This window comes from Misgurnus anguillicaudatus, chromosome 8, assembly GCF_027580225.2.
Source record: "Misgurnus anguillicaudatus chromosome 8, ASM2758022v2, whole genome shotgun sequence".
In the NCBI taxonomy this organism is placed as follows: Eukaryota; Metazoa; Chordata; class Actinopteri; order Cypriniformes; family Cobitidae; genus Misgurnus; species Misgurnus anguillicaudatus.
In genome coordinates, this window is record NC_073344.2 from 36,816,812 (window position 1) to 36,836,447 (window position 19,636).

At 39.6% G+C, this 19,636-nt stretch overlaps 3 protein-coding genes across 11 annotated transcripts; 1 reads left to right on the forward strand and 2 right to left on the reverse strand.

Moving 5' to 3' along the window:
* Nucleotides 1–921: 921 nt before the first annotated feature.
* On the reverse strand, nucleotides 922–8,492 carry zdbf2 (zinc finger, DBF-type containing 2). 9 transcript variants are annotated; one of them, XM_055213877.2, is made up of 7 exons: nucleotides 8,207–8,492; nucleotides 7,495–7,578; nucleotides 7,272–7,315; nucleotides 7,047–7,080; nucleotides 6,776–6,872; nucleotides 6,476–6,603; nucleotides 922–3,611 (listed from the first exon to the last, which is right to left on the reverse strand). In XM_055213877.2, exons 3-7 carry the CDS (start codon nucleotides 7,306–7,308, stop codon nucleotides 1,169–1,171), a joined length of 2,739 nt encoding a protein of 912 aa, XP_055069852.2. In that variant the 5' UTR covers nucleotides 7,309–7,315; nucleotides 7,495–7,578; nucleotides 8,207–8,492; the 3' UTR covers nucleotides 922–1,168. The 9 variants fall into 9 exon arrangements, with proteins under 9 accessions (XP_055069852.2, XP_055069854.2, XP_055069853.2 ...); XM_055213879.2 differs by having other exon boundaries at nucleotides 8,196–8,492; XM_055213878.2 differs by having other exon boundaries at nucleotides 8,176–8,492.
* Nucleotides 8,493–8,685: 193 nt separating this feature from the next.
* On the reverse strand, nucleotides 8,686–10,434 carry eef1b2 (eukaryotic translation elongation factor 1 beta 2). Its single transcript, XM_055213888.2, has 6 exons — nucleotides 10,276–10,434; nucleotides 9,905–10,027; nucleotides 9,584–9,713; nucleotides 9,339–9,402; nucleotides 9,018–9,143; nucleotides 8,686–8,887 (listed from the first exon to the last, which is right to left on the reverse strand). Exons 1-6 carry the CDS (start codon nucleotides 10,353–10,355, stop codon nucleotides 8,733–8,735), a joined length of 678 nt encoding a protein of 225 aa, XP_055069863.2. The 5' UTR covers nucleotides 10,356–10,434; the 3' UTR covers nucleotides 8,686–8,732.
* Nucleotides 10,435–11,747: 1,313 nt separating this feature from the next.
* Nucleotides 11,748–19,633, forward strand: ndufs1 (NADH:ubiquinone oxidoreductase core subunit S1). Its single transcript, XM_073870843.1, has 17 exons — nucleotides 11,748–11,888; nucleotides 12,050–12,157; nucleotides 12,243–12,319; nucleotides 12,404–12,485; nucleotides 14,525–14,651; nucleotides 14,763–14,952; nucleotides 15,064–15,198; nucleotides 15,443–15,557; nucleotides 15,664–15,809; nucleotides 16,910–17,038; nucleotides 17,816–17,945; nucleotides 18,045–18,205; nucleotides 18,366–18,520; nucleotides 18,598–18,773; nucleotides 18,879–19,013; nucleotides 19,103–19,175; nucleotides 19,317–19,633. The coding sequence occupies exons 1-17, from the start codon at nucleotides 11,859–11,861 to the stop codon at nucleotides 19,406–19,408; spliced, it is 2,061 nt and encodes a 686-aa protein (XP_073726944.1). The 5' UTR covers nucleotides 11,748–11,858; the 3' UTR covers nucleotides 19,409–19,633.
* Nucleotides 19,634–19,636: the final 3 nt, after the last annotated feature.

Below are 19,636 nucleotides of genomic sequence, written 5' to 3' on the forward strand. Positions count from 1 at the left end.
GAGTCTGAAAAGCAAAAATTCTGCAGGACCTAGAGGATTTTTCTGAATACCAGTGAACAGTTTACTGGCTCGGGACAAACAAGAACCCCTTGAACAACTATTGCAAAACAATGAAACTATCATTGTCCAGGTAACATCGTGCAATACTAAAAATCAGGTGTACATAAACTTTTGAACTGTAATAGCAATGTTATGTTTAGTGTTGGGTAAGTTACACAAAAAAGGTAATAAATTACTAGTTACTATTTACATCTTCAATCATGTAATTAGATTAGTGTGCAAATTACTCTCCAAAATAATTACTAATTACTTTCTAAATCCTATTTAGTAAATCACAGAAGAACGGCTCAAATAAATCATATAAAAGTACATAAATTATTCTGGTCACACTTTTTAAGTTCCAAATATCACTATTAAAAAACTACTTTTGCCTCAATACTCCTAATTACTGTTTATTAAACCTGTTGAATGCGGTATTCTGATTGGTTGAGAAATGTTCCATGGGTATGCATTATTTTTGATAACCACAAACCAAACTTGCCAAATGTCTTAAAAATAGGCACAAGAGCAGTGTTTGTGGTAACTGTGGTATAAGCGGAATAATTGACTCCGGTCCTTTGAATTATTTGTAATGCCACGACGCCACCTTGGGTGTGCATTATTTTCTTATAATTCACTGGCCCGTCGTCAATTATTCCTTACGTATTATGTGTTTGTGAGAAAGAATGATGATTCTCCTATTTGTCTCTTCCCTGTCATTTTTTCCACACAATACGTTTACTTTACCAGTCTCTCTGGGTGGTGTACGTGCATTGCTGACATAAGCATAGGTTACGCATTTGCTTGCATTAATAATTTAAAAACAACAGTGTCACAACTCAATGAGAGAAAAATATGCTCAAGACACACTGAACAACTTAGTAAGTATTCATTATAAATTTAATTTACAATCAACAATCAATATCACCTTTTGAGAAAAATACCCAATATAAACTTAAAAAATATACTCATTACAAGTTATAAAACACATGACATGATGATGAACAAACAAACATAACCACACAAAAATGAACTTCAACTAGAAACAGAGCTGAAATTCAACTGTGCAAAACTATAAAGCATTTGATAAACAGAAGACAGTTTAATGCTCATAGCTGGTGTCTGACTTTCAATCTGCTAAATTTACAGTGGCTGTCCTCCCCCTTGTTCTCTTCTGCTGACTGGCATCGACCCCTGTATGTATTTGTTTCGAAGAGGGTGTAATAAGTGGCTGACTCGCAGATTTAGAGGAAGATGATCTAAGGGAGGTTCTAGCAGGGCTCTTGTTTCTGGGAGAGGTCCTACAATCTGCAGATATGTGGGGGTTGACTTTGTGCTGTAGGGTGGCCTGTGATTTTACTTTGGGCTGTGGCTTGGTGGACTTCCTCTTGGTCCCGTAGGTGGGGGGCGATGGTCTCTTGGCTGGAGTTAGAGATCCAGCCTTACGTGAGCTACGTCTGATTGGCGTTTGGTCAAGTGCTTGTTTATGATGTTTCTTTTGTTCAGATCCGTCTGCTTTACAGGAACTGCCTGTGCAAGAGCGAGGAACTGCTTTGAGAGATTCATCCATGTGGGAGGCAGATGGCGTGAGGTGTCCCTTGAGGAAGCAACTGCTACTTGAGATAGAGGAGTGGGGGAACAAGGCTCTATGACTGCTAGACAAAGATGAACCAGGTTCTGAAGGGCCAACGCTCTCTAGGCAAGATCCTGAGGTGGAGGTACATAACTCAACCATGCTGCTCCTACCCCGACCCTTCCAAGAAGTCCCTGATGTTTGCCCCTGCTCCAGACCCTGTCTCTCCTTGTTAATATCTGGGCTAAGGCTACGGAATAACTGCCGGACATGTGAAAGTGATTTGGAATTAGGGAGTGAAGGCATTCCTTTGGGTGGGGTCTTCAATATCCTGTTGGTCAAGGGGTCGTAGAACTTCAAAGGTGTCTTTTTGTACTTGTACTTCAGGCCAAAGTCACTATCAGATGACTTTCGCTTCCTCCCTACTTTCTTAATTGGGGTGGGCCTGGATATTCCCTGCCCCCCATCTGGAGAAGAAAGTACATAGACCACCGTTTTGGGCTGGAGAGGACTCATTATCTTACAGTAGGAAGCTGGAAGTTTTAATGCACACAGTCTGGTCTTCATGTCAGGCGTTCTTTCGGGGATGGGGCATTGCTCTTGGCTGTTTGGTGAGAGGACTGTTTCTTTTGTTGATTTTGGACGCACTACAGGACAGCTTAAGGGGATGGTCTGTGTACCATGGCTGACCTTTACGACTTGGCAACGTGATGCTAGTCTGAACACTTTTCGTCTTGCTCTCTTAAACAAAACAACTGGATGTTCTGGGTCTTCATCATTGGGTTCCATTAGAGGCAAGACATCTACAGGCTCCCATCCAGTAGTATCTGCTTTCTGTTTTTTGTCTTGTTTCTTGTTTTTTCTTCTTTTCAAACTATGCTTTCCAAACCTAGCTAAGGAGTCACTTTCGAAATAACAGCGAAACTGACCTTGTTGGAACTCTTTCACTATGGAGTCTATTTTCATGTCATCTTCACACATTACCTGCGTCCATGTTTTTCCAATAAAAGATTGTGGTATGTGGGGAAGATCAGGAAAAACCTCCTCAGCAGCACTCTCGTTTTTCGCTTCGGATCCTGTGTCCATTACAACAGTGTTTAGGGCTGTGTCTAGCTGAGTCTGGTATTCTTGGTCCTCAAGGTTTATATGCACTTTCAGTAATTCTGCTAAATTTTTCTCCTCTTCTTTAACTTTCCCCAAAGCCGTCTCTATTGCGTTGTCCCATTCTTCACTACCTTTGGATTCACTCATAGACTGAGGACTTAGAAAGAAGCTGTCATCATCCCCTTGCTGGTCGCAGACCTTGGGACTGCGCCCATAGCAATGCCTTTCAATAACCTCCTCTATCACATCTCGTATCTGGTCAGATAGATGACTGAATGTATGTTCCCTGTGTGGGCCTTTCCAAGGCGGCACTGCTGAAATCAACTGAGAAGATTCCTCAGCCACTGACTTAAAGGTTGCAGGCTGGTCCTTTGAGGAAAAGCACTTTGAAGTTGGTGAAGCTTGGGATGGTACAATGGAGTCACTTCCCTCTTTTTTTCTATTAGTTTTCCTGTGTGCTTTCCTGTGTTTAACCACTTCAGCCTTGGTGACTGGTGGATCCTCTGAAGCACAGGGATGTCCAGAGGGGTGTGTCTGTGAGCCTTCTTTCTGAAATGGTAGTGTCATTTGTGATCTATGTGGTTGGTCATTGGCAGAGCTTCCAATAGTCCTATGCATAAAACCTTGTGTAGGTGAACACGTTTCAGGTGGAGGTGGTTCAGGTGCCATTTTCCTTTTCTGGTAAGTGGTTTGTATGTGTGTAGTTGCAGTAAGGTCAGCTACTTCTGGAGTAGAGGCTGCAATTTGCATTCGGTAGGAATCTTCATCAGAGGTTGGCATCTCCTCACGTGTCCCAACAGAGACAACTTCATCATCCGATCCACAGTACACCTCTGAAAGTTCCTCCTTTGGAACAGGTGGGGTTGCTAGAGAAGGCAGATCAGCATGGGTAGGCCTACAAAGACAAATGGGTGTAAATTATAAGAGCCCTTTTTATTTTAACTTATACAAAATGGTTCTCATCTTATCCCAAATCAAGACTTTTCCTACATTGAAAATTTCCAGCAGCCACCCAACCAAATGGTCAAACTCATCAATTACCAATCGAAAAGATAGGCTAAATTACTTCTCCTCTCCAATTTCCAGTTACTGTATGTGAAACTTGCTGAAGTAAGAACACAAACCGTGCAAACACAAACTATTGCAAATCGCTGAATAAAGATTGTTTATTCACAATTTGGGTGAGCCTCTAAAGGGGTCATGACATTAGGAATCAATTTTGCCTTGATCAATTGACATATAACAGGTCTTGGCATCCTATAAACATCCTGCAAGTTTCATAGCTTAAAACGCCCTCCTTATCAATAACGGAAGCATTTATGCAATTGTTCTCCAGATAAAACAAATGAAAATGGCTGGATCAGTGACGTACATATAGATAGATTAATTTTCATATGACCTGCCTGCTCCAGGTCTGCAGCCTCCCCCTTTTCTGCCCCAGAGAAAGACACAGCACATCATCGTATCGTTGGCACCGCCCACTGGCGTTCAGTGACTGAACTTCAGTCAGAGCAGGAACTCAAATGGATCTGAAGGAGCAGTTGTTTACAATCACGATAAGAATATAATGTAAAACCAGTAAGATTGCGATGTCAGACAAATAATGTGCTGTGAAAAATGAGCATCTTTGCAGGGCTTCTGAAGGATCTCAATGTCAAATTATGTCTATTATGCCTTTAATGGTTTTATATGCTGCTGTGTTGTTATTTGACCGGTTTCTGGATGAAGGCAGACTGCTGACAGCTAGTCGTGTTGACAGATTTCAGGAAAAAGGTCCTAATATTGCCAAAATCCTGTTATAAGCGCATTATGAGTATAATATATAAACACATGACACAGGGAGAACATGCAAACTGCATACAGAAAGGCTACCTGACCTTGTCTCGAACTGGGGATCTACTTGTTGTGAGGCAACAGTGCTACCCACTGAGCCACCCAAATTCTCTGTTTAAAATTTTTTACCATAGTGCTTGTAAGATTGTTTGGCTGTCTGTGACATGAATAGACATACAATGTGATTAAAAAGAGTGTTTTTGTAGTGAAACTGCATAGTAGCCGCAGCACAGAGGCTGTCAATCATAGAAGTGGGCGAGACACCAAGCCAGGTCGAACGCTCTTAAAGGTGAAACACACAAATCAGACGAGAACAGGGTGGAAAATTGTCACAAATTACTTTTTTTTTTTCAAAAACCTCAGTAATATTGTAAGGACATAATAATAAATGAAACATGTCATGACCCCTATAAATTGATAAACAGACTGTTCTACCTCTGCCTTCTCTTTAATCAGACAATGTCATCAATCAAGTGTTTTAAGAAACACTGGAAAATTACTTCACAAGTATTATAGTTAACAGTCAGTGTGTGCATTGTTGGTTTGGTGTCTTGTGATAAAACTGGTCATGATAACAAGACATTCCAACTGGAAGTTATTAACGTGCAGTCATACAGATTCAAACAGATTCAATGTTATTAAAAAGGTTAGTAAATACATGTATGGGTAAGAAAAATATAAATGAAATACAACACAAATGTAAGTGCTGCACTCTTTCAGTCACAACTCAGATACTTGTGCATGTGTGTGTTTCATTTGGCTTCAGTTTGGTTAAATAAGTTCAAAATATGAATCACTTTCTCTCACACCAAAATGTTTTGCTACAGAGAAGATTTATTCACTTTTTTGATAGATAGATTTGTATGTGCTTTTTGGAGCTTGAGCATGCTGGGTCACATAGTATACACAACATCTTTTATATTAATTTTTATTTAAAAAATATTTGTGTTCAGCTAAACTAAGGAAGTAAGCAAGTCACACATCATGTGAATAAATATAATCCTTTTTTATTTTATGTAAACCTAAATTCCCTTAACAGGGGGTCCAATCACTATTACACGCACACCCAGAGAGAGGCAGTCTAGTGCAGTGGTTCCCAAACTTTTTCAGCGTGTGGCCCCCCTTGTGTATGGTGCATTCCTTCGCGGCCCCCCAAAGAAAATTAATAATAATAAAAAAAAACATTAAATTGTACAAAAAAGTAGTGCTTTTGGTTAGTAGCCTTATTTTTATTAGGTTTAATTACACAGAATTCATGATAAATTAATGTATTTCATAAAATGTCATAAAACTGGGGCCCCCCTGGCACCATCTCGCGGCCCCCAGTTTAAAACCACTGGTCTAGTGCACCAACTCTCTTCTTTAACATTTATGTAAAGGATGGTATTGAGATGCTGTGTTAAGACATTCAATAGCTACTCATATTTGATTTGACATAAGTATGCATTTAGATATTTAACTAATTGCAAATATGTAATAAATTAACTTTGCACATGTGGATGACCATGGACAAAAGCTACTAAACTAATATGTTGGGCAGGGCTCCAGACTGCTACCAAATGATGGCGTTTTGCCACCAAAATTTGCGAGTGTGCCACTTAATTTTACATCCAGTCCCACATGTGCGACCTGTAAATTTATCCTTTTTGACACTGAATTTGAAACAGCACATTGCACTTTCTGCATCTAAATTAAAGTATTTATTAGTAATCCAGTGGAAATGAGTAGAAATGTGAATATTTGGTTAGCATGTTAATTTACAGTATGTGCCCCTAAATTTTCTGGTTGTGCCCCTAAAATTTTCAGCTGGGGACCACTGTGCTCCTAATGAAAAAAGTTAGTCTCTGGAGCTCTGTTGGGAATATGTGCGAATGTGTTAGACCAAGAGAAATAGGATATATGATGCAGGTGTAAATCTAGACATACCGTGTGTCGCTGTAGTGATGGGGATGATGCTGAAGAACATCTTGGAGGAATCTTTCCAACAAACTCCCAGAGGACACATTAGTGCGAGCAGCACGCACCACTTCTCTGTGTTGAGCACTCGAGATGTGCTACAGAAACAAACACTTGCTCAGTTACAATAGCCTTAAAATAACAACAGAATGCCATTATAGTAATTATGAACATTTTAGAATTTCAAAACCTCAAACTATTAATAAGTTGCACGCATATGCGAGCAACAATTAAAGGGGTAAAATAATGACTGACAGTTACAGTATGCACCTGTTCAACGCTGTTGTACGGAACTTGACAACAGGTGCAGTAACCCTGCCTTTGAGAACTGGAAGGACCAGCAATAGGCTCTTCCCCTCTGCTTGTCCTTTAGGTTGAAAAAAAGAAACAGATTATATAGATTTAATATAATAAAACAACAGCAGGTATTTGATTTAATTACTATGACTTCACATAATGGAATGGCTTTTGGATTCTTGCAAATGCTGGATTTATTAACAGTTTGAAAATTTAGTGAGTTATGTTAAACATGACAACTCACCTGCCTGACATGTCAGCCGGATGCCTCTCCACACCTACAAAACATAAAACATTTATGTGTCTTCTAATGCAATATATGGGTGATTATATAATAGCAGGTACATTTGATGTCAATTTTTTAAATGGTTACATTGTATCAATGTACATGCAATTATATAATTATAACATGCTAAGGCTTTTGCAATTATAGAAAATATTACATTTTGATTGTGTGAGAAACTTTTACCTTTAGCAAAGGACTTAGGTCCCTCCTCCAAGGGCATGGTATGTCTGTAAACAATCACAAAACACCCATAAGGGATAATGACAGCATATTGCATTGCACCAGTATGAATGCAACGTTTATTCATTGTATACACACATTTTTTATTTTTTCCTAATGTAAAAATTATCTATAAAAACTCTAAGAACCACTCCACAAAGTAAATTAAATATATAAACTCACCTACATGGAGGAGAGGATAGTTTAGAAATGTTCGCGAGTCACATCACCATCATGTGTTAAGCCACGTGTAGTAAGTTACAAATAGCATCTAAAGATACAGAGCATATTACCATGGATTAGATGAATTACATTTTTGTCTTTACCACTTTTATTACTCAGTTTGCAATGTATGTTTCATGAAAATAAGTTTATATAAATAATAAAACTCGAATAAATCGTTTATTTCTAAAAAAAAAAAAAAACCACCACCACTTTATTATGTCTACTGACAACTTAAGGACAGTGGGTATCCTAAATCATTTAACGTTACTGACAAAGATATTTTCCACAATAAATGTGTTATTAATTTGCGTTACACTTTATTTGCCAGCTTTTAATAACTTAAAAGCTCCAATCTTACACCGGCCCGCATACATAAATAATGCAAATAAAAAAGCGTGTCAGATCATTACAATGTAAACCCACATACCATAAAAAAATTCAACCTCTTCGAAAGATTAAACCATTATTTTCTGACCCTGTTAAATCACACAAACTGTGCGGTTTGAGCTAGCAAGCTATGCTAGCTCGCGTAGCAAGCTAAGTTAGTGATACGCAAGTTAGCATGACAACGTGGACGGGGTGTCAACGTGATGGCGACATGGTAAATGATCAGTTGAATGTAGTTTACAAAATATATGCATACTATTATGTTGTGGCCTTTACCACGCTTTCACCTGATTCTGATTGTAGATGTTATTACACTTAGATCCCATCGGTATCCGTATTTTGCAAAGGGTCTGCTAGTGCAGTGACGTAAAGGTAAAGCGCGGGAATCCGCCCACTCACACAAGTTTGAGGCGGATTGAAAAAATAAAATGCATTACTAACTTAATCGGTCCAGATATCGTTAATAAAATATTCAAAAATATGTACCGGATAACAAAAAGTTAACTTTGGACGACTGTCAATGTCATGGAAAATCTGACTTCTTTTCTATAGGTTTTTTTTGTGCAACAAATGAAAAATAAACTTTCAAGCTCAAGTCTTTGGGAACATGGACTTTAAAAAAAAAAAACAGGGCAAAGGTTTGGGACTTTTGTTATAATAAACGCAAAGATTTAGTTGCATACAATGTCAAACCACATGCATAAATACAGTGAGCTATGCATCATTTTATTTTTTATTTTTTAAATAAAACATAACAAAAAACAAGTCCATTTGAAGTGCCTTTATTTGATTAATGCTTTTTGCTGCGGGGTCTCAAATCTTGTTGAAGGCTGCCACATCCATGGACTGCACAAAGTCCTCAAAGGCTGTGATCAGTTCTTCCAGCTGATCTGTTCCAACTTTGTCATCTTCCACCACACAGGCGATCTGCAGCTTCTTGATGCCATAACCAACAGGCAACAGTTTAGCTGTAGAAGAAAAAGATAAATAATGAAGCATGACACATGGGTTTACATTTAGGGTTCAAATGCAGCACACAATATTTTCCAGCTATAGGAAAAACATTAGGCATGTGCTGGGTGTTTAATGAGGACTTACATTGTCCCCATACAAGACCATCCAACTGAATACTGCGGACACACTCCTCAAGCTTGGCCATATCGGTTTCGTCATCCCAAGGTTTGACGTCCAGCAGAATTGAAGACTTTGCAATGAGTGCAGGCTCTGCTCAGACATAAAAAAAAAAAACATAAGTCCACCGATCCCACACAAAAATCTAATCACTACAATTAAATGACTAGTAAATGTCAGTTCTAAAAAAGTGTCAATCACATGACTCAGCCGAAAGATGGTGATAAGATCATCATTAAACTAGCCACGACTTCATATTAATGAAGTTACGACGTCGACAAAACATACTTTTGGACTTCTTTGCGTTGTAAGCCGCAAGTCTCTCCTCCTTGATCCTTGTGGTTTCCTCATCCTGTAATGCAAGACATTACTGATCAGATGTGCACACAAACAGCAATTCACTGGACATTCTATGAACTGGTTTTCAGCAATAAAAAGTGTCCATCACGAGATCAGCCGAAAGATGGTGAAAAACTCATCATGTAACCAGTTAAGACATTACTGCCTAAACTTTGGGACGAGTTTATATTTACCTCTTCCTCATCTGAACCAAAGAGATCAATGTCGTCATCATCTTCATCAGCTGCCGCAGGAGCTGCTGCAGTTGTGTCCTCAACGCCTGCAGGGCCATACTGACCGAGAGGTTTCTTCACACCTGGAAGGCTGAAAGTAATAAAAAAATTAATTCTTGTACTGCAGGAATATATATGTCAATGAACTTAAATCTCCCAACCATATCAGGGTATAAAAGATTATGCATCAGTTTTCAGCCGAAAGATGGTGTTAGAATATTCATCATATATTGGGAAACCTCCTGTAATGCATTTGGTAGTACAAATCAAGCTTTAGGTTACCTGCCCTTCTCTTTCTGGTAAGACTTGATGTGGTTGTACCATCTCAGGGCATGGCAGAGGTTAGCTGGTGGAGCACCAGACAGGGCATCAAACACAGCAATATCCGCCTGAGAGGGTACATACCTGGAAAGATAGTGTTTGGTTGGTATACATGTTTTGCATGACTAATGTCAATGCATTAGCCTAGAAGCACAACAGTTATATAGTGATTGACTAAACACACATTTAATATATATAAAAGAGAAAAACATTAACTATGGTATTTTAAGTTTATCGGTGCAGAAAGACTGGCTCATAATTAACTTGTACGGGGAAAAAAACAACATATCGAGTGCATTGGACATATTGAAATAATACATACAATAACTCACCCCTCGATGTAACTTTTGTCTGCCAGAAAGTCATTCAGAACTTTGAGGCCAGCAGGAGTTTTCAGATCACCAAAACCCATTGTTAGAAGTTACCGGTGAGACCTCGTGCGCAGACGTTGAGCACCGAGCTTGGAGGAAGAGCGAAGGAACGAGAAAAGAACGTGAGATCGTCTTTATACCTCTGACGCCACGACTCCTCCCATTGTTACTTACTTTACGCAAAATACATACAAACAGGGCATTATGGACGAATATTTAATGCATAGTAAATGTAAGTATTTTAGGTAAAACAGATCGGAAGATTTGATTTATTTCAAAAAACGTATAACTATCATAAAACAATTTGAATGACTTTTAAGATGAAATACGAGAAGGAAATGACCTTGTTTTTGAGCGGAAATGACGAAGGAGTTAAAGTCAAAGGTCAACACAAAATATTGAAAATCTTTATATTAATGTATTTTTTATGTTTTTACATTAATCCTAACATAATATCAACGAGTTTATTTTTTCCAGCCTTATTTTATTACAGCAAACTAGTATTTTTTTCCCGGTTGATGCAAATCGGCAATTTCCGTAAGCCTCTCCGAAATTAGCCGAAGAGACATTTGTATCTGAATCCACGGCAGTAACGCTGTTCTGGTCTAGAAGGCCAAAAAGCGTCAAGGTAAGAGCAAACGTTTGCCTTTTGCCTAGACTAAAATGTAAATACAGTTTTTTTTCTGGACGACTATATTGTGGATAGCCATTGGAATGATAATTGTATGTAAAAATAGATATACGACAGTAACGTTCTCCCTGCCCTTGACCATACAGCTACTGCTGTTGGGTGCTAGCCTGCTAACCAATGTATGTATGCATAACTGGAAATGTCAACAGCATTAGAGTTACACGGAAGAATACGTTTTTCGTACGTTTTAATTTATAATGGGTTAATTTAAAAATGTTGTGCTTTATGCTTGCGTGAGGGTACAGCATACAGCCATATTGCTATAAAGTTGCAGATTTTGTAACCATTGCAACATGACTTCTACTGTTTGCCTTATACATTGTACAATGGTTATAATAATATATTATTGTCTGTGTACCTGAGGGTCTGATCATTATTAAGACTATTTTGTGATTTCTATTTTTTCTCATTATAACTTTTCAATACACTGTGGCATAATAATTCATTGTTGACTGAGAGAGTATGCATTGATTGTATACATAGAAAGTAACGTTGGTGGAAACATGTTAGGTGTGCTTCTAATCACCTGGCATTTTCTTCAACAGCGACATGTTTCGTTTGCCAGCAGTAAGTCGGGCACTGGCTGGAGCAGCCCATTGTAAGGGCTCCATTGCCACCACCAACAATGGTAATTACTCCATCCATTCTTTTTTGGTCTTTCAAATAAAAGTGTAACGCTCTTCTTGGTACAAATGCCAAGCACCTTTAACCTTATGTGCAAGAATAGGTAAATGCAGTATTTTAAATTCAGCCTTCTATGAATCATAACATTTTTTGATTTTACAACAATGTGCGGACATCAATTCGCGCCTCAAGCAATTTGGTTGAAGTATTTGTAGATGGAAAGCCTGTCATGGTGGAACCAGGGACCACTGTACTACAGGTGACTTTGCACTTTTTATTTTTTTTAAATGAATCCAAAAAGTAAAACTGATTAGCTCTTACTAACTGGCAGTTGATCAGACTAGTTCTTAAGACGCAGTTTTTATGTGACTGATCCAAGATTCCATACAGTATGTTGACGAATGCATTTTGTGTCTTAAGGCTTGCGAGAAAGTTGGGGTGCAGATTCCACGTTTCTGCTATCATGATCGTCTGTCGGTAGCCGGTAACTGCCGCATGTGCCTGGTAGAAATCGAGAAAGCGCCAAAGGTAAAGTGCAATGTTGGCGGTTGCATGCATTTGTGATAAAATATCGCTGGTATTATTGTTAATGTCTTCTGTTTGTCATTGACAGCCTGTAGCAGCATGTGCGATGCCTGTCATGAAAGGCTGGAACATTTTGACCAACTCAGAGAAGACACGCAAGGCCAGGTAACTCTTCACAAATGCTTCTTGTTTTTGTCACGCTTTAAAGATATGAAGGCTCATACACTGGCCATTTTTTGTGTCAAATAGAGAGGGAGTCATGGAGTTTCTCCTTGCCAACCACCCACTTGACTGTCCAATCTGTGATCAAGGAGGAGAATGTGATCTGCAGGTAAGAAAAGACTCAATTACAGGTATTTAAGGAGGCTGGACTCTCAACTAAAGTACTCAAGAATGAAACTAAAAAGTGTCTGGAATCTTTTATTTTCAGCTAAAGTTGACAATGTCCAGCAACATTATAGCTCGGTTTGGTTTCACACTGCAGTTTATACTGCGTTCCAGGCAACCTGTAAACCGTAAATGACGGCTTCAAAACCACTAGTCTGAACTGGGAGTACCTCGATCTAGTATGAGTTCACGGGTGGGAACTCACAGGTTTGACTGCCGTTCCAGTGCACTTTCACAGGTAGAAGGTTGTAAAAACACCGGTTACAGACTGCCTGGAATGCATACTCCCAGTTCAGAGTCATGAGTCGTGGTTTTGAAGTCGTAATTCACAGGCTCAAAAACCTGCCTGGAACGCAGCATAAGTACCACTTCAAAGTGGGTGGGATTATAGACTTATCGTTATAGACGGTTTCAGCAGTAACAACATAAACAATCGGCTTTCGTGGAACACACGTAAATTCCGTTAAACTTCGCTAAGAAAAAATAACAACAAAGTCCCTTTAAAGTTGTTTATTTATATAACAAGCAAAATAGAGCCCGACCGAGAGAGGATTTTGAAGGCCGATACGGATACCAATGTTTGTTGGTTTTTAAATCCGATATTCCGAACACACAAAACATTAACAGATTTCCCTAACATTAGTTATTTAAGAGTTTTAACTAAAATAATATGATAATGCATTTTAAAAAGAAACTTGTTTTTTTATTGTCTCGTAACCAACTCACCATGAACTCACTTAACCGTTGTTCTCTCTGCCCAACTCTGGCTGGATCAGCAGGTTGCAGGATGTGTGACGCGTTATACACGAGTGTTGCCAACAGGGAGGTTGTAGAGTGCCCTCTCATCTCAAACTATACAACGGCAACACTCATGACATGGTTGAAGGCTGTTTTGTCCGTTTTTGTTTTTTTTTCATTTATCGGCCATTATGAATGCCTAATATCGGCCGATAATATCGGCCTGCCGATATATCGGTCGGGCTCTAAAGCAAAATAAACAACATGTAGATTACCTAGGAAACCAAAACATTTGCTGTTTTCAACAAAGTATTTGTTCAAGAGTTCAATATAGCAACTAATCAGACCATTAAACAAACAGAAACCAGAAGTAAAGTTCCGACCAGACGCATAATCGCGTCACCGCACGCGCGTCTGATGAAACTGTCTATAATCACGATGCCTCTACTGCTGTGACATCATCATAAACGTAATACAGACAAACACAGGAGCAAAGGAGCACGTCGATGGATACGTAGTGTTTTTGATTCTTGCCATGTGGATGAGTTTCACTGCTAAAAACGGGAGTTTGGGAAATTGTACAACAAAGCGCAGATGACGACATCATTGGTTTTGTCGACGGTGCACGAGGCTAAGCAAATTTTGCATTTTCAATGACGCCGGTAGTGATGATTCTCTCTGACCAATTAGTGATCAGCAGTGTTTACATGTCACATTTTTAGGGGTGCTCCGATGTATCGGCCGATGCTTGCTATGTTTCTCAATAAATTACGGTGAAATGCCGCTACATCCAAAACCCAGAGGGCGCTCTCTTACAAAAACTCAATATGCGCTGCAGACGAAGCACCGAACCATACACATGCAGCTATGACACGCAGCTCCAGGAAATGGCTTAAGGATAATAATTATGTTTGACGAGTGTTGCTTTTTCAAACTAAGCTGTGATAAATATCGGCTGTGCGATTCAGAATAGTTATCGGCCAGGTATTATTAGTGTATATCTGCATTTATCGGTGCACCCCTACACATTTTAGTATTAAATTTGGTACTGCTCGCTTGGAACCTCAGCTGAGGTTCTAGGTACTGTACACAGTGGAAAACCCCCAAAAGTGAGCTGTACTTAGCTGTACTACTATAGAGTGGAAAAGCGCCAATTACTATCGACAGGTGGAACAGCTACTAGCAAACAATAGTACCGCCGCAGTTACTTTTCAATCACCTTGTTTGTGTGATCTGTGTTTGCAGGACCAGTCCATGATGTTTGGCACAGACAGAAGTCGTTTCACAGAGGGGAAGAGAGCAGTAGAGGATAAGAACATCGGCCCACTTATCAAAACAATCATGACCCGCTGCATACAGTGCACACGCTGTGTACGGTGGGTAAATGTCTTGTTCTTCAGGCTACATAATACACACATTTAGCACTCAATCAGTACCCAAAACAACAAGCTTTCTATTTTTACAAAACGTGTGCATTGTATTTTACGTTTTGCTAGCGAGGTTGCTGGCGTGGAGGATCTGGGAACTACAGGACGCGGCAATGACATGCAGATCGGTACCTACGTGGAGAAGATGTTCATGTCCGAGTTGTCTGGTAATGTGATTGACTTGTGTCCTGTTGGAGCGCTGACGTCCAAACCATACGCCTTCACCGCAAGACCCTGGGAGACAAGGTATAGTCTTGAGAGATTTGCTGACATTTAAGTTGTCTTTTTATAAAGGTTGACTTGGTGACTGTGTACTTACATTTTTTTTATAAACATTCATTGCTCTTGCGTGTGCAGGAAGACTGAGACCATTGATGTGTTGGATGCTGTGGGCTCCAATATTGTGGTGAGCACCAGAGGTGGTGAGGTTATGAGAATTCTACCTCGTCTCAATGAGGACGTTAATGAGGAATGGATATCAGACAAGTCCAGGTAAGAATTTTAAAAATACATACATTTTTATTTGTACACATAAAGGAGGTTTGTGTACACTTTAAATATAGTTGTATTATAAAGTTACTTACAAATGCTTTAGTGCTAGTGATTTTTTTTGTGTGTGGATATTTTAAAGCAGAAATCTCACACATTATGCCTTTAAGCAGAAAAATGAAGCCTGTAGCTCAGTTGTTACTGTACATGTAAAACATACTGATACTTAATTGCTGTCTTTTTTAAGGTTTGCATATGATGGGTTGAAAAGGCAGCGTCTAACTCAGCCCATGGTGAAGGATGCCAGCGGGCAGCTGGTTAACACCACCTGGGAGGATGTTCTAACACGTGTGGCTGGAGCTGTAAGTACCAGTGATATTATCATATAAGACAACAACACATAAAACCATATTCGTCTGCTTCTTGTCATTGTCATACAAGAGATTTTATTGAGTCTTGTGTTTGCAGCTTCAGGGAGTTCAGGGTTCTGAAGTGGGAGCCATTGCAGGTGGGATGGTGGATGCAGAGGCACTAGTGGCACTGAAGGATCTGCTAAACAGACTGGACAGCGAAACCCTCTGCACTGAGGAGATCTTCCCAATGGCTGGTGCCGGGTGAGTGTTAAGACTGATTTAAGAATGAAACACTCAAAAAAAAAAACTCTCTCTCTGTTCTGGTCAGTCATAATACATCTTCTCATTTACATGAATTTTATTGATTTATTGTTGATGCAGCTTTTCAAGAGGTAGGGTATTACTTGTCAAAGTAAACACACGTAGCAATTTAACCTAGGATTTTTAAAAAAGGAGCCAAGCTATATCTATGGACCAGAATATCATTAAAGTGATAGTTCACCCGGAAATTAAATCGATAAGAGGCCCCACTGACTTCCCATTGTATTCTTTTTCCTACTATAGAAATCAATGGGACCTCTGATTGGTTTGGTTAGAAACATTTCTCAGAATATCTTCCTTTGTGTTCATCAGAACAAATAAATTTATGTAGGTTTGAAACAACATGAGAGTGAGTAAATGATGACAGATTTTTTTTATTTTTGGGTGAACTATCCCTAAGACTTGGAGTGGGTTTATTTGAAATGGGCGAGTAACCAGGAAACTCTGCAACAACTGCTAATGCTGGGTATAAGTATATTACAACAATATATGATAAACTAGGAATAATAGTCAATTTTATTACTGTTAATATTCTGAAATAAGACAGTCTTGATGACGTATATGCAGCCTGGAAATGCGACCTACGGATTGAGAAGCGGCTTTTGTGCTGCGCCATGACTGCTTCCGTCTTCCCTCATCTCGCTTTCTGATTGGATTTGGTTTCGTTTCACGTTATAACCTCAAAAGTGTACTTGCGTTTGTCCTCGGGATTCCCCACACACATCAGGATTTCTGATCTGCGATTGGCGCGGCTCAGACGTTCTTCCGTGCAGGTTCGGACACTCTTAACACACCTCACATGAAGGGACAATCTGATAAAATAATCTGTAGAACCATTGCGATACTCGGGACATAGCTAGGATTGTCGGAAGGGGGGAAATCGGCCCAAAATCAGCCCGATTATCTTTTGGTGTGTACCCAGCATAACCACTTTGAACTTAGTAATGCCCTGGAAACAACCCACAATACACTAGAACTGTGGCAGCTTCTTTAATACCATTAGAGAATTCATTTAATTTTGTCTTTCTGGTCTGCCCTAGAACCGACCTGCGCTCCAATTACCTCCTAAACACCCGTATCGCTGGTATTGAGGAGTGTGACCTTCTGCTTTTGGTTGGAACAAACCCGCGTTATGAGGCTCCTCTTTTCAATGCACGTATACGCAAAAGGTATAACCATTTCACACTCTTAAAGCAATACTCCACTTTCATGAAAAAATCCCCATAATCTACCCCCATGTCATCCAAGATATTTAGGTATTTCTTTGTTCGGTTGAAAATTAAGGTTTTTTTGTTGTTGAGGAAATCATTTTAGGATTTTTCTCCATGTAGTGGACTTTAGTGAACAGTTTACAGTTTCAATACAGCTTTAAAAAGCTCTAAACAAACCCAACCGAGGCCTAAGGGTCTTTGCTAGTAAAATGATCGGCATTTTCTAAAAAAAATAAATAAATACAAATATGTAACTTCTCGTCTTGCACTAGCTGTGTGACGTGCCAGCGTGACCTCGCATATTTAGTAATCACGTCGAAAGGTCACATGTTAATATGTGAAACACACTCTTGCGGACCATTTTAAACAATAAATTGACACAAAGACATTAATTAGTATCATTTCACATACAATAACGTCTGAATGGTCCTCTGTCTTTACACTGGAGCGGTAGTTTCACATACGTCATGCGTAATCTTTCAATGTGATTACATAATATGGTAGGGCAAGAGTCCACTACATGGAGAAAAATCCTGGAATGTTTTCCCCAAAACTTGATTAAAACCTAATTTCTTCTCGACCGAACAAAGAAAGACACAAGCATCCTGGATGACAAGGAGGTGAGTAAATTATCAGATTTTTTTTACTAGAATATTACTTTATCTTGCAACGGTGGTGCCCTAAGATTTCATATTCCTTCAGCCCACTGTTTTCTTTTTAACTTAATTTGTTTAGTTGGTTGCATAATGAGCTGCAGGTGGCCATGGTGGGTCATAATGTGGACCTGAGCTACTCTTACAACCATCTGGGTGAATCCACACAAGTGCTGGAGGCGGTCGCTGCGGGAACACATCCTTTCTGCAAGGTAACCGTACACGGGAATCTTACAGAATTTTCACTAAACAAATGCTGATGCTCTTGAATTTGAAGGAATTAATAATACATTTAATTTTTTATGTTTCAGGTCCTGGCCCAGGCCAAGAAACCTGTTGTCGTAGTGGGCAGTTCTGCTCTCCAGAGGGAGGATGGGGCAGCCATATTTAAGGCTGTGTCCACCATTTCTCAAAATGCTCGGGCCACCAGTGGTGTAGAGGAGGGATGGAAGGTTCTCAATGTACTACACAGGTTAGTTTGTTTTTTGCTGTGGGTGCTACAAGCACGAAGTATGCATTATGTGTACTTTGCTGATGACTTGATACTTCAGCTTTTACATCTAAATAAGTACATTTTGACTACAACACCATTGCTTAGTGAAAAGCATTGTCATATATGTTTATGACCTCAGGGTAGCCAGTCAAGTGGCAGCCTTGGACCTGGGTTATAAGCCTGGTGTTGATGCCATCCGGAAGAACCCTCCAAAAGTCCTGTTTCTCCTGGGTGCTGATGGAGGTTGCATCACCAGAGCAGACCTTCCCAAAAACAGCTTCATAATCTACCAGGGTCAGTGAACACACTTGCATATTTTCTTTACGTCAATGTAAGTTATATATTTGGAGGTTAATGGTGTGCTGACGCAGGTCACCATGGAGACGTAGGTGCAACCATGGCTGATGTCATCTTGCCCGGTGCGGCATACACGGAGAAGAATGGCACATACGTCAACACAGAGGGACGCCCCCAGCAGACAAGGGTTGCGGTCACTGCTCCCGGCATTGCACGGGAGGACTGGAAAATTTTGCGTGCCATCTCTGAGGTACATGCATACATATTGCAGAATTAAATATCAGTGTACGGCTTATGTATTATGAACATATTTGCTAAAGAAAACAAGTAAAGATTCTTACGTTTTGTTGTTTAGGTGGCGGGAGTCACACTGCCCTATGACACGTTGGATGAGGTAAGGGAAAGGCTGTCAGAAGTCTCTCCTAACCTAGTGAGGTATGATGATGTAGAGGAAGCCAATTATTTCAAACAGGCCAACGAGCTTTCAACGGTAAGCATTCTCTCTCCTTTATTTAATGCATTTGTATTTCTTTTATACCTTCACGACCTTGTTTATTAATGTCAATCTGTTTTACCTAGGCTGTGAATCAGTCATTGCTTGCAGCACCTCTTGTCCCTCCTCAGCTTACCGTGAAGGATTTTTATATGACAGGTATACAAGTTTATTTTAGTAGTAACATCCACTGCACCCTGTGGTAGTTTCATAATTTATAATTCCTTTCATATGCTCTAACAATGTGATTGTGATCCTTTGGGTTTATCATTTATTGTATTTTTTAATCTGCCACCATAGACCCTATCAGCAGAGCGTCTCAGACGATGGCCAAGTGTGTAAAGGCTGTGACAGAGGGAGCAGCAGCAGTCGATGAGCCCTCCATTTGTTAAAACTGTCAAACACATCACTTTGTCCATAGCACTGTACACACATTAGTCACGTTTGCATACGTGTACAACCATAGACCTGGATTGAGCTATTTTACAAATCAGAGCAGTGAAATAGTCTTGCTCCTATTTAAATATGCTTTGAAGGCTGTTGTAAAGAGAAAGGTTTGCTTTGTTTGGAAAGCTCTTATTATGATGAATAAAAATGTATACTATTGTCACTCTTCACAT